At 38.3% G+C, this 12023-nt stretch overlaps 1 protein-coding gene across 2 annotated transcripts; it reads right to left on the reverse strand.

The window, feature by feature from the left end:
- Nucleotides 1–544: 544 nt before the first annotated feature.
- ino80c (INO80 complex subunit C) lies at nucleotides 545–3611 on the reverse strand. Of its 2 annotated transcripts, none has more exons than XM_014470847.2 (5): nucleotides 3313–3611; nucleotides 2231–2344; nucleotides 2022–2133; nucleotides 1840–1907; nucleotides 545–1751 (listed from the first exon to the last, which is right to left on the reverse strand). In XM_014470847.2, exons 1-5 carry the CDS (start codon nucleotides 3499–3501, stop codon nucleotides 1620–1622), a joined length of 615 nt encoding a protein of 204 aa, XP_014326333.1. In that variant the 5' UTR covers nucleotides 3502–3611; the 3' UTR covers nucleotides 545–1619. The 2 variants fall into 2 exon arrangements, with proteins under 2 accessions (XP_014326333.1, XP_023185813.1); XM_023330045.1 differs by having other exon boundaries at nucleotides 2231–2359.
- Between the last annotated feature and the right edge of the window lie 8412 nt (nucleotides 3612–12023).

Genomic DNA, 12023 nt, shown 5'->3' on the forward strand with positions numbered 1-12023 from the left:
CCTGATAACTTTTAGAGGGTAAACTTACAAATTCAGAGGGAGAACAAGTATTTATTTTACCCACTGTATAAGGTTTAGGATACACAGGGTTCCCAAAATTTTGCAATATTCTTTCTTGTTAAAACAACACTCTGTGCTAACTAGTCAGCCATGAATAAAAAGAAAAAAATCCTAAAATTATCTTTGTGTATTTATATCTCTATATTTGCATAAAAGGGATCACCCTCATGAGAAACACTGCTCTCTTTCATCCTGGCCCCCTCCTAATGTGATTAATGACACAGTCTCACTGTACGAGTTAGAGGGCAAATTCTACAAATAGGTGAACCTGTGGAGATTAACTAGGTGACAATTTGAATTTTCTGAGGAAGCTGGAAATAACTTTGTTGTGGGTAACTGCAATGACCATAAAGTATTCTTTTATAAACATGTTGAACCAGTAATATATTACACAACAAACAGTGACTTATTTAATATAAAGGTTGTTTTTGATAACAGAACTTATTAAAACATCACCAAAAACTGAGGAAAGCAGCAATTCCAACAGGTTTGTATACGCCGACTTTATTCATGCTCAATATATTTTACAAAACATAGCCTGCATCACCTTCAGCAACAAAACCGTTACCAAGCACTTTTAAGGTAATCAATGTTGTTAGGAACTTTTAATTAGAAATGTCTGACAACTTCCTGTTTCCCTGAGGTAAAAATATGCCAATCATTTATTTTAGTTTTTGGCAGCAAGGATGGATGAAAATCTACATGTATCTTGTTTACATGCAAAGTTTGGAGGATGGTCAGGAAAGTAAAAAGAGTTGGTAAAGCTCACTACAATCACTGAAATGAAACTGCAGAAAACCAAGTCTCCATAATATGCGTTAGATGCCACGTTGGTTCTTCGAGAGGCATGTCAACAAACAGTCTTTCATGTCCTACAATCACAAACATAAACGTGGAGATTGCCAACCTCGGCTAGGGTTTTAACTAGAACCGTGTGCTTTTGTGAAATAAGGCTAAGAGTGACACACTCCAGATGAGTCTAGCATGAAATCCAAACATGAACAACAGGAAAAGGGCCTAATGCCCACTGTTAGGAATGACAGAGGATCTGTCATGTTGTGGATCTCTATTCTAACCAAAGGCTCTCTGATCCTTGTTAGAGTGTATGATATCCTTTAGTCATAAATGAAACTGTGGAGGAACTCTAACAAGAGCACTTCCAAGTGGAGCCAGTATAATTTTTCAAAGTTTACTGGACAGTACTTACTGGAAAAACACCATATCGCATTTAAGGAAAGGTATACACCTTTGCTGAGCTTTGAATTGTTCTGCTCCACTAATAAATTAAAAATGTTTGCTGGATATTCTCTGTTGGAATGTCTTCAGACAGTCTCAGAAACTCCCAAAAGATTGACTAGAACGCATTAGAGTAACTGACAGTCTTTCTTCTATTTTATTAGTAATAACTGACTGCTGTCTTCATCACTGCATTTGATGAAGTTGCTGCAGTTTAGCAGCAACTTCCTGCGGTCATGCCTTGTTTCTCTGCTGCTATGTCCACTGAAGCAAGTCCGTCACTGGTTGCAACAAGTTTTTAAACTTTGAGCTTTGCTCGCCGGTCACGGCACGATGCATGTTGCCTTTCGAAGGGTCAAGTAGCCTGTAACCACATCGGTGGGAAGCAGACGAATGTAGGAGAATTCTTCAGATGATGTGAAGCGCAACTTTGTCTGTGGATCTGTGTAGTTTGCCTGGGGAAATGCATTTGATTGTGGTCATATTTAGCTTTCGACAAGAACTGAATAAAGTTATGTTGTCCTTGGTTGATTGATTACTTACAGGGAGGCCAGAGATGTCTGAGTATTTCTTTGCTGGTTTTAAAGAGGGAGGAGCATCGATGTTGTAATCTGAAACCATAGAAGATTTAGAAAATATAGTAGTGATTTGAGCCAAGACATCATTCTTTATTAAAGTATTAGCCAGCTTTACTTAGTATGACTGTTTTAACTAATTAAACTCACAGTTGGGATCATTGAGCTTCCAAGGTAAGGTCCGCTCCAACGCCAGAATCTGTTTAAGATTTTTCCAAGTTCTGTTCTTCTTGCCGGCTGCTGCTCCACCAATCCCTGAGTGCTGTCGACATGAACGTGGAAAACAGAAGAAATGCAGAGAAACTGAACGAGAAGTAAAAGGAGGGGAGAAATGTAATCCAGTTGCTGACGGCACTCACCATAAATGTGTTGTCTTTGAAAGGAGGAGCCTTTACGACAGTCTCTGTAGTGGTCGGAGTGCTGTCCACTGATCCCACTGTCTTCATCTCCACCACAGTTTCAACTGCAGTTATCTGAAGACATGCAACCTTCATACAGGTGCCAAACATGTTGAATGGTCTACTGCATATTAATGTTAGATGCTCTTTCGATCTCTTATTAGGACTTTAATCTAAGAGATTTTGTAGCCAAAACCAATTTTATCTCATTATTTTAAAAACAACAAAATATTAAATAATAGTGTATTCAATTTTGCCTAAAATTACTGTTTATCTCTGCACCACTGAAAATCTAGTTACAGTAAAAAACCCACATTATGGGACAAATATCCTCATAAATAAATCCCTGCAAAAAGAATAACGGCATACTTCTTTTACAAAACCAATGACAACTTATTAACCTTGTTTTCTTATTCTGCCCACAATAGATTTAATTCTGCTTTCTAGATGAAAAAGAACAGAGTCATCATCTCAGGCCAGCTTTGATTGAACAGTTTAAGTGCTGAAAATACTTTTTTCTGCTCACTCAATGCATCAAAACTAAACACATTCATCATTTTTCATCTATAATACATCAATCAAGAACAGAAATCAATCTGAATGTAAAACCAGCTAACACTTATTCACTCACTCGCCATCATGCATAAATAGGATAATCTTAGATGTTAGAAAATATTGATACAATGGTTCAATGATTACTGAAAGGAAAGATGACACACAGAAAAGATGGAGCCATCTGAAATCAGCTATAAAAAAAAAATTCAAATAGAGCTGAAAGGGAACCTCCAATATTTTAACAAGCTAGATTGTGACGAAGGGAAACATTTCCTGAAAAATACTGTCATCTTGCGAGAAAATAGAGTATGGGTAAGTCTTCTCAAGACGGCTGAAGACTTAACTCATGTATCGTTTACCCCCAAACTGACACTGTGACTGAAGAAGAGCTAATCATTTAACATGACTGGATTAGGTTAAAGTTTGCTTAGATGAATGCATAAGCAACGGGATAATCTCCATCTCTGAATGTGAGTCACTGGTTTTACCTGCGTCTGTGTGGCTGGTGTGACTGTCAGCGGGGGTTTCTTCTTTTTGCTGCCGCTGATGCTGCTGTTCACTGCGGCCTGCTGAACGCCTGAAACCGCCGGACTGCCTGGACGCTTCTTCCCCCGGACAGCCGCAGCACTTGCAGTCGGAGGTTGCGCCCTCACCGTTATTGGGATTTGGGATGCCATTTTAACTAAAAGTGCAATAATTTAATCACATAATGCCACTGCGAACCAACTTTTCTCTGTCCAAACTTAGCATTAGCTCACTGTCATCTTGATAGTAAACAGTCCTTAACCCGGATGTGGAACAGATAAACTTCCGGGTAAAAGGGGGGCAGCTTACATATTCTCAAATAAAGTGGAAAATGTTTTCCAGCTTTATTTACCTACTTTTTTTTCTAGAGGAGAGGGAATGCAACAGCAAAGGTACAAATGGACAAATGCGAAGTGGCTAAATTATGTCTAATGTGATTTTACTAGCGGCATGTAGGTGGAGGATATGTGGAACATTTTAATGTAAATTTCCCGCTTTTACAGAGGTACAATTTTAAGCTCAGTTTAGATGCAGACAAAATTAAAATTGAGAATGACAAATGCTCAGAAGAAAACAAAATGTTGTCCACGTATTGATGCTGCCACCATGTGTTTGCAGGGAGTAAAGCATCCAAAGAAAACAACTTCTGAATGCAGGTAAATAAATAACAATTAAATAATTAATTAATAATTAAATAATTGTATTACTGAACACATATAATCAAGCTTCACATGTGTTAGAATACCTTGCAGTCAGCAAGGAGCTTTTATTAAGAATGTTTTCTTATTTTCTCTTTCTGCACTGAAAAGCTTTTTTTTCATTCAAAAACCAAAGATTTTTTTTTACTAGTCTTGTTCAGAGGTACACTTTTAATAAATGAAACACTATCAAAATAAAAAAAATCTTTAGAAATTATTACTGAATAATAATCAGACTTCACTGAAAACACAAGTGATTAATATGAAGCAGGAACTAAAATATCTGTATGGTCTGAATGTTGCTAACAGTTATTTATCATTTTAAAGCTACACAAAATGGGCTAGATTGGTAATCTGAATCAAATGGAGTTTTTGAATATAAATATATTCCAATCTGTGATCCCTGCAAAATTTTTTTGCATTAAATTTGCCGATGATATATTTTTACTGCATCTTACTAGGGTGTTAATGGCTATCGTATTACTCTTAGAATTGCAAAAGCCTTTAGAAAACCAATATTATAACCAAGCAAAGATCCTCAGGCGTAAATGTTAGTTATATTGTTTATGCACTATACTGAAAGAGAAGTCTTTCGGTGGATCAAGGTGTAGTATGAGGTGAAGTCTTTCCTCACAAAATCCAGACACATTACATTCATCTTGGGTTTATTGGCTCCTTGTGATTGCCCAGTCGGTGTGAGCTTTCTGTACTGCGCGTCTGTACAGGACTGACATCCTGTACAGGATGTACCACTGAGCTCATCTGTTGGCTGCTAGACGAACCTAATACAAAACTAATGAATGTTTTTCACTTTAAATTTTAATGATCAGGATCAGTGGCACTATGTTCCTGGAAAATACATAATCCTTTAAGTTTCTGCTAGATTTAACTGTCTACTTGCAAAAAAATCAGTTAGAAACCAAGGTGTATTATAAAGTCAGCGAGCCAACCAGAAACTGATACTGTTTTTTTCTGCTTTTGTCTTAGTTAGTATCAGATTTTTTAAAAATCTTTATAAAAGTTAAGAAACTGGCCAGAGCTCTGCAGATAACACATGTTTCCTCTTTGTAGTGAGTATCAAAAAAATTTAAGTTTCTTATTTAAATCTCTGGACTCACTCAATAATTTATTTCAAACTTTACATCTGATTCACAATCTGAAAAGGCAGTTAGTTATAAATTATTTAACCATAGCACTGGTATTTGGGATTTTTCTGCTTCATTATTTTGCAGAAAAAATATAATTTGATTGACAAAACTTCTAATTAAGTAGAAGTCTAGGGAGTGTCATTTCTTACATGAGTCCTTGGTAAAAGAGAGCATGTATCAGCAGATTATTCAAAGGAACATGCAAATAAAAATTATGTCCTTGCAAGATTAGTGTGCAACACAACTGTTACACATCAGAAAGCTGATTTTAAAGGCACAATAATCAAACTGAGGTTGAAACCTTCTTACTAAGCAAACAACCTAAAATAAAAGATAAAAATATGTTTTATTTATATACACTTTAGCACATAATATATGTTGGCTGGTTATGTTGCATTGACCCAGCATTATGTACTTGTGAACCCTGTCATGCTATCTGCCAGCATGGGAATCCAGTTTTACTACTTAAGGATCTATATCCTGCAGGTTTTAGATGCCAACACAGTTCATTAAAATGGTTGAATTATCTCATGAGAGTGTAATCAGGTCTAGCAAGGGCCTGACAGTAAATCATTACAATATTCATGTGTGTTGAACCAGAAAAAGAAATAAAACAAGCAGGATACTTGCAACCAGGGAATGACTCTGGACACCTCTGCCTTGGGATCTCCTGAAATGACCTGGAGAGAAGATTATCTGGATTTCTCACCTGGGCCAGGTAGCACATTGGCTTTGTCTCAGAAATGGAAAAATAAGTGTTCAAATCTTGTGAAAATCTAGAAAAATTACATTGAAACCTCAGAAGTCGATTCCATGGTTTTCTGATCAATTCTTGGGACTGCTCAAGAACTGTGTTTGGAATAATTCTACATAAGAACCCGGCTCCCCAACCTACTTTAAACATGAGTAAAATGGTGGAAATGGAAATAAATTTCCTTTTTTGGTCCAATTTAATTTGAGTACCAGTCATAAGTCTGCTGGCGTTGCTGTTGGTTTTCCTCTGATATATTAAAGTAAGACGCAATACCCAGGGACTTACATGGTTATTCCATTCTCATACTGTCACAGCAGTTTCATGCAGACATCTTTGAGGTTGAGCGCCTGTAGCTAATCTATCCATCTACATTGGCCCAAAGGGAGGAACCTGTCATCGTTCTGTCAGCCCTCACAACACTCTGTGACATCCAAATTCAACACACTGGCTTCTGAGTAGTTGAGAACAACTTAATTAACTCTGAGAAGCTGGTATCCTGTTAAACATATTGTCACAGGGAAACCGGCTGATACACAGAGGCATTCCTGCTACTCTTATTTCCTTGTCATTCTGGTGTCTAGAGGACTGTTGTCACAAAGGGAATGCTGATCCAGGGGAAGGAGTTTCTAAATGTTTCATGCATTTTTAACACTGGTACACTGCTGCTGTCACTTATATAAATAAAGCATGTACAGAGACTGTGTTAAAGCTAATTTGGAACATCTATTAAACTTTAATGGTTAATGTTATGGCTACATGGAATGAGTCTGGAAATGAGGGAGCTCAACTGTTTCTTTGGACCATGGCAAAGTAAGCAAAAAAATGGATGAAGGATCTTTTTTCCCCCCCAACTCTGATAGGAAGTTTAAAATATCCCTGTTATGATAGAATAATTCAAACAGGTTTTTGTTTTCTCAGGTCTCTTTTTCAGTAGGAACAGCTACAAGTCTATTTGGGGTATCATCTTTGCTTTTCTGGAGGGTTACTTTTTTCTTCTTTGTAGAATAACTCAAACTTAGTCAGATTACATGGAGAGCATTTATCTCAGATTTTGGTTTGGATTTTGACTGGGCCATTTTAATATGTGAACAACTTTTCCATTAATACTCTGGTCTTAAACCAACAACTCCAGTCATAAATCATTTTCAGCCTCTCCCAGGTTTTCTAACTGAATTGCTCTTTATTCATCCATACACATTCATAAGATCTATTGCGTATTAGGAAGGCATCCCCTTATCCTGACTTACTGTGTCTCTTTGTATTCAAGGCTGCTTTTTAGTTCCTGCAGGAAAAAAGCTTCCAGCATGATGCTGCCACCACCATGTTTCAACAGCTCTGTGATATTTTCAGGGTTATGTGCAGTGCTAGTTTTCCACCACAGTCAGATTTCATCTGGGTTTTATAGATTGGATTTTATTTAGGAGCACTGCAATAAAGAAGGCTGAAACCTACCATATGTCACACTGCATAAGTATTTGCTATTTTGTGTTGATCTCTCACACAAAATCCCAATAAATTACATGGAATTTTCAAGGAGGTGTGAGTACTTTTACGAGGCCATGTGTAGAGATTAGCAGTCAGGGATGTTTCAGAGCCCTTGGGTGCATCCATTATTATTGACCACTGTTAGCAAACCATTGACCTGTAGTGGAAATGTGTCGATTTTTGTAATGAGAATGAATAGCCTCTGTACTTTTCAGGTACATGTCATGTGCACATCGTGGCCTAATCTAATTTGTTTGTAGTTGTTTGCTTGTAAGGAGCATTAACTTAAAAATGTGTGTTTAATCAGTGGCAAATAAATGTGTGAAGAAAATCTTCTTTTCCCATTATATGCAACATTATATATCCAGGTCCTGTACAGCTTATGAGTGCATAAACTATATTGTGGCAGAAAACTTTTTCTTCATCATTTAGTTTGCGTTTTCAAAGAAAAAAGAAAATAATTATAATTTGTAAAATCATTTTTATTGGCCTATTATATAAAACCCAAATAAAAGACAATGACATTTGTGGTTGCAGAGTGAAATGGGAAGAATATTCAACGGGTTTGATTGTTTTTGTAATTCACAGCTAGTGTATTCAATCAATAAATCAAATTTTATTTGTATAGCACATTTCAGCAGCAAGGCATTTCAAAGTGCTTTACATCATTACAAACACAGAAACACAATGCAACATAGAATCAACAATCAAAACAAAGCATTAAGTCAAGTGCCATCATTAAATTCGTAATTGATTACGTTTCAAATACAACTCTAAACAGGTGGGTTTTTAGTCAAGATTTAAAGGAAGTCAGTGTTTCAGCTGTTTTACAATTTTCTGGAAGTTTGTTCCAGATTTGTGGTGCATAGAAGCTGAAAGCTGCTTCTCCTCATTTGGTTCTGGTTCTAGGGAAGCAGAGCAGACCAGAACCAGAAGACCTGGAGGGTTCTGGAAGGTTGATACAACAACAGCAGATCTTTAATGTATTGTGGTGCTAAGCCGTTCAGTGATTTGTAAACTAACAACAGTATTTTAAAGTCTATTCTTTGAGCTACAGGGAGCCAGTGGAGGGACTTTAAAACTGGTGTTATGTGCTCTATCGTCCTGGGTTTAGTGAGAACGCAAGCAGCAGCATTCTGGATCAGCTGCAGCTGTTTGATTGATTTGTTGGACAGACCTGTGAAGACGCTGCTGCAATAATCAATGAGACTGAAGATGAACACATGGATGAGTTTCTCTAGATCTTGTTGAGACATACTGTATGTCCTCTAATCCTGGAGATGTTTTTCAGGTGACAGAAGGTCAACTTTGTGACTGTCTTTATGTGGCTCTGGAGGTTCAGGTCAGAGTCCATCACTACTCCCAGGTTTCGGGCCTGTTCGCTGGTTTTCGTTGTAATAACTGAAGCTGTGCATTCCTCTTAAGGTCCAAAAATAATAACTTCAGTTTTGTTTCTGTTCAGCTGGAGAAAGTTTTGGCACATCCACACATTTATCTGTTCTAAGCATTTATTCAGTGATTGGATGGGTTCAGAGTCTTAGACTTAGACTGACTTTATTATCATTTTGCATGCACAGGGTGTATACAGAACGAAATTTCGTTGCATACGGCTCAGAACAATGTTTTGAGGTTCCATTGTTATGAGGTTACTCCAGAATCACCAGTCACCTGGTGATATCATAATGTAGAGCTGTGTGTCATCTGCATAGTTATGGTAGCTAATCTGGGAAGTCAGAGGCATGTGGCTTAAATGAACGTGAGCGCTACGTACTACGTGAGCACTAAGGACAGACGTGCCGAGGCAAACCTGTGGATTCATTCCATCTGTAAATTTGAGAAACTCTGGTCCAGAAGACATTTCTTCATAGGTATCTTGTGAATGCAGTGAATGAGTGAAGGAGCAGAGACGGAGGGGATAGGAGGAGAGGAACCAGTCGCTCCGTCTCCAGTCGATGTTATATCAGCTTGTTTTGGAATAGTTTGCTCCTGATACAAAGAGGGTTCCATCCTAGACAGACCTCCTTGAGCCTGTTCTTCTGAAGCGATGATCACATTGTTGTCCTTGTTAATAAAATGAAATAGGTTTTCAGTGCTTTATCCCATGTTTATTAAGATTGCGTCCGCCGCTTCCAAAAAGGTGAAAGCACTGCCAATAGATCCAGAGATTATCAATGAAGGTCACGGAGCTGGCAGAGCAGGCTTTAATCATCCATTTGTTTATTATGTCCAGCCTGGAGTGTTTTTGTCTCCCCATTGAGGTGATGGAATTGGACCACTGAGAAATAACTTCATTTTTAATTTTCCCATAGTGTTCAGAAGAATGTTAAAGTCCTTTTTCAGAATCTCAGATTTTTGCTTTGCCAGAACGTTGGCTCCAACATGCACAACTAACGTCTCAATATTTGGCTGATCAGTGGTTAGAGAGAGAAATTTGTAAGTTAAATCAGATACAGTGTCACCTGGAAAAGAAATCACTCTCATTTTCTTGGCATTGCACACGTGGCTGATTCCATTTACTGCCTCATCTCCAACAATAAGCACTTTTGACATACCTTTCGTTTTCCTGGTGATCGCTTTGTCCTTTGGAGCTTTGTGGGGGTGGATGTGTTGGTCTTGCCTCATTGTTGATATTTAAAGGTGAGGTTTCACTCAGAGACTCAGGCTGAAGTGCAGAAAATCTGTTTTTCAGTGGGATTCCCACAGAGTCAAAATGTTTTGAGGCTTGGGCTGGTCACTTTGTCCTTGGAAGTGGGGTTGGTGGAGCTGTTTTGGTTCCAGCTGCTAGGCTACTTTTCTTTGGCGGAGCAGGTGTTGAAGTTGAAGGTGGGTTTCGGCTCAGAGTCGGCCACCCTGATTCATCCAGGTGAAGGGTTCTCCCTGTTAGTCGTCTCATGGGCTCTGCAGTGTGAGACTTTTGTTTCGGCTTGGCACCCAGGCTGAGCTGCTTGGTGCGGGGCGTACGACCTCTCTGTTGATTTGAGGAAGAGTTGTCTCATTTCCACAGGTAGGGTTTATCTCAAAGTTCACCTCCAGCCGTTGAATCTTCATTTCTATAGACTGAAGTCGTTGTATAATACTGCTAATGTCCCTGGGGTCGGCTGGAGGCATTTTGCCCTGGTTCAACTTGGAGGTGAAGAAACGTAAGGTAAAAATAAATGTAAAAAAAATCCCACAGTCCTTAGGTTTGAAGTAATCCAGTTATGATGTCGATAATGTAAATATAACTATACAAACTGTGACTTTAAAAATAACTCACAGGCCAAGTTATCAGAAAGGACGAGAGAAAAAGAGATAGAGAGAGAGCAGGATTAGCTGTTCCTCCTTCAGCTGTCAGAGCATACGTTTATGTTTGTATGTGATATTGATTATGCTATAATCAATGCAGGAGAAGTTTTCCTGGTGAGTTTTGCAGCTGCAGTCTGAACCACTAAGTGGTGAGAATATACAAGGCAGGTACAAAGTAAACAATAACAAATAACTGGCTCTATAACAACTAGAATACATCATACCAACCAAGTTGGTCAATCTGGCAGTGCTGGAAAATCCTGCAAGTTCTTGTAAGCTGTGGTTTAATAAGATAATTGGAAAATGACAAGTCTTCAGTCACCCCTGGAGGGGCTGAAAAACTTGATATCATCCTTAAATTCTAAGCCAAAGCTAAATTTTCTCTGCAAAACAAAATAAGCGATCATAAACATAAATAACTCTAAAGGTGTTTGTTCCTTTTGCATATTATATTGTTATACCAGGTGGCTAATTGTGTTATACTGCATATTTAAGCCTCTCTGTTAAATCTAGCTTCCTATACAAGAGTGGTTGTAGCTCGTTCATAAATCTCATCACGCCAAGGCAGAAAGTTTTCTGCAGGTACAGAGTCAAGTCATAAAATTGACAGGTAGCTCCTCAATGACATCATTAAGTCCAACAATGGTTTGTCTGTGATGCCGCCCAACTCGCACAGACCAATTTGTAGGTGTAAATCTAAAAATGTGTACTCAAGCCGTATCTCACACATCAGATCATTAGCCGCCATGAATTTATCACAAAGCTGCACCTGGAGGCTGTGTTGCCAATCAGAAACAGAATTTACTATCGGGGCAAATGAGTCGGAAAATTGGGAACATCAGAAGAAAATGAAACTGCTGATTCAAGGTAGATAGCTTTGCTACGCGTTGGCAAGAATCTAAGCATTCCCAAATGCGTCTCTTATTCTGGCAATAAATCGTACCTAAAAAGGTTGTACCTGGCAGTGAAGACGATTAAGCACTCCCCTGTTGGAGAAGGTAATAGTGAGCAATGCCACTGACATCTTATTTATAGCTTTGGGTAACTTTCCCATTTCCCACAGACAGTTCTACTTTTCTTTCTGGTGCAAAAAAAAGAAACAAATTCACTTTTTTTATTCTGTTACCGTTTACTCCTGCTCAGTTTTTTATCCTCAGAATGTAGCTGTCATGTTGGGTTTTAATCGTCTGACCCACATGCAAGAACACCCACAGAACAAGGGAAATCAGTAAAATTATATTTATTGCAGAGAATGACAGTCAGAGAAAAAGGGGAAAAAACTGGTCCGGAGAGGATTCGATGCT

This window comes from Xiphophorus maculatus, chromosome 3, assembly GCF_002775205.1.
Source record: "Xiphophorus maculatus strain JP 163 A chromosome 3, X_maculatus-5.0-male, whole genome shotgun sequence".
Taxonomy (NCBI): Eukaryota; Metazoa; Chordata; class Actinopteri; order Cyprinodontiformes; family Poeciliidae; genus Xiphophorus; species Xiphophorus maculatus.

Coding starts and splice junctions, on each gene's coding strand:
- ino80c (XM_023330045.1), bottom strand. CDS start 3,501: ATGGCATCCCAAATCCCAATAACGGTGAGGGCGCAACCTCCGACTGCA. Junction 2,134..2,230: donor TCAAAGACAACACATTTATG/GTGAGTGCCGTC, acceptor TCATGTCGACAG/CACTCAGGGATTGGTGGAGC. Junction 1,908..2,021: donor GAAGCTCAATGATCCCAACT/GTGAGTTTAATT, acceptor CTATGGTTTCAG/ATTACAACATCGATGCTCCT.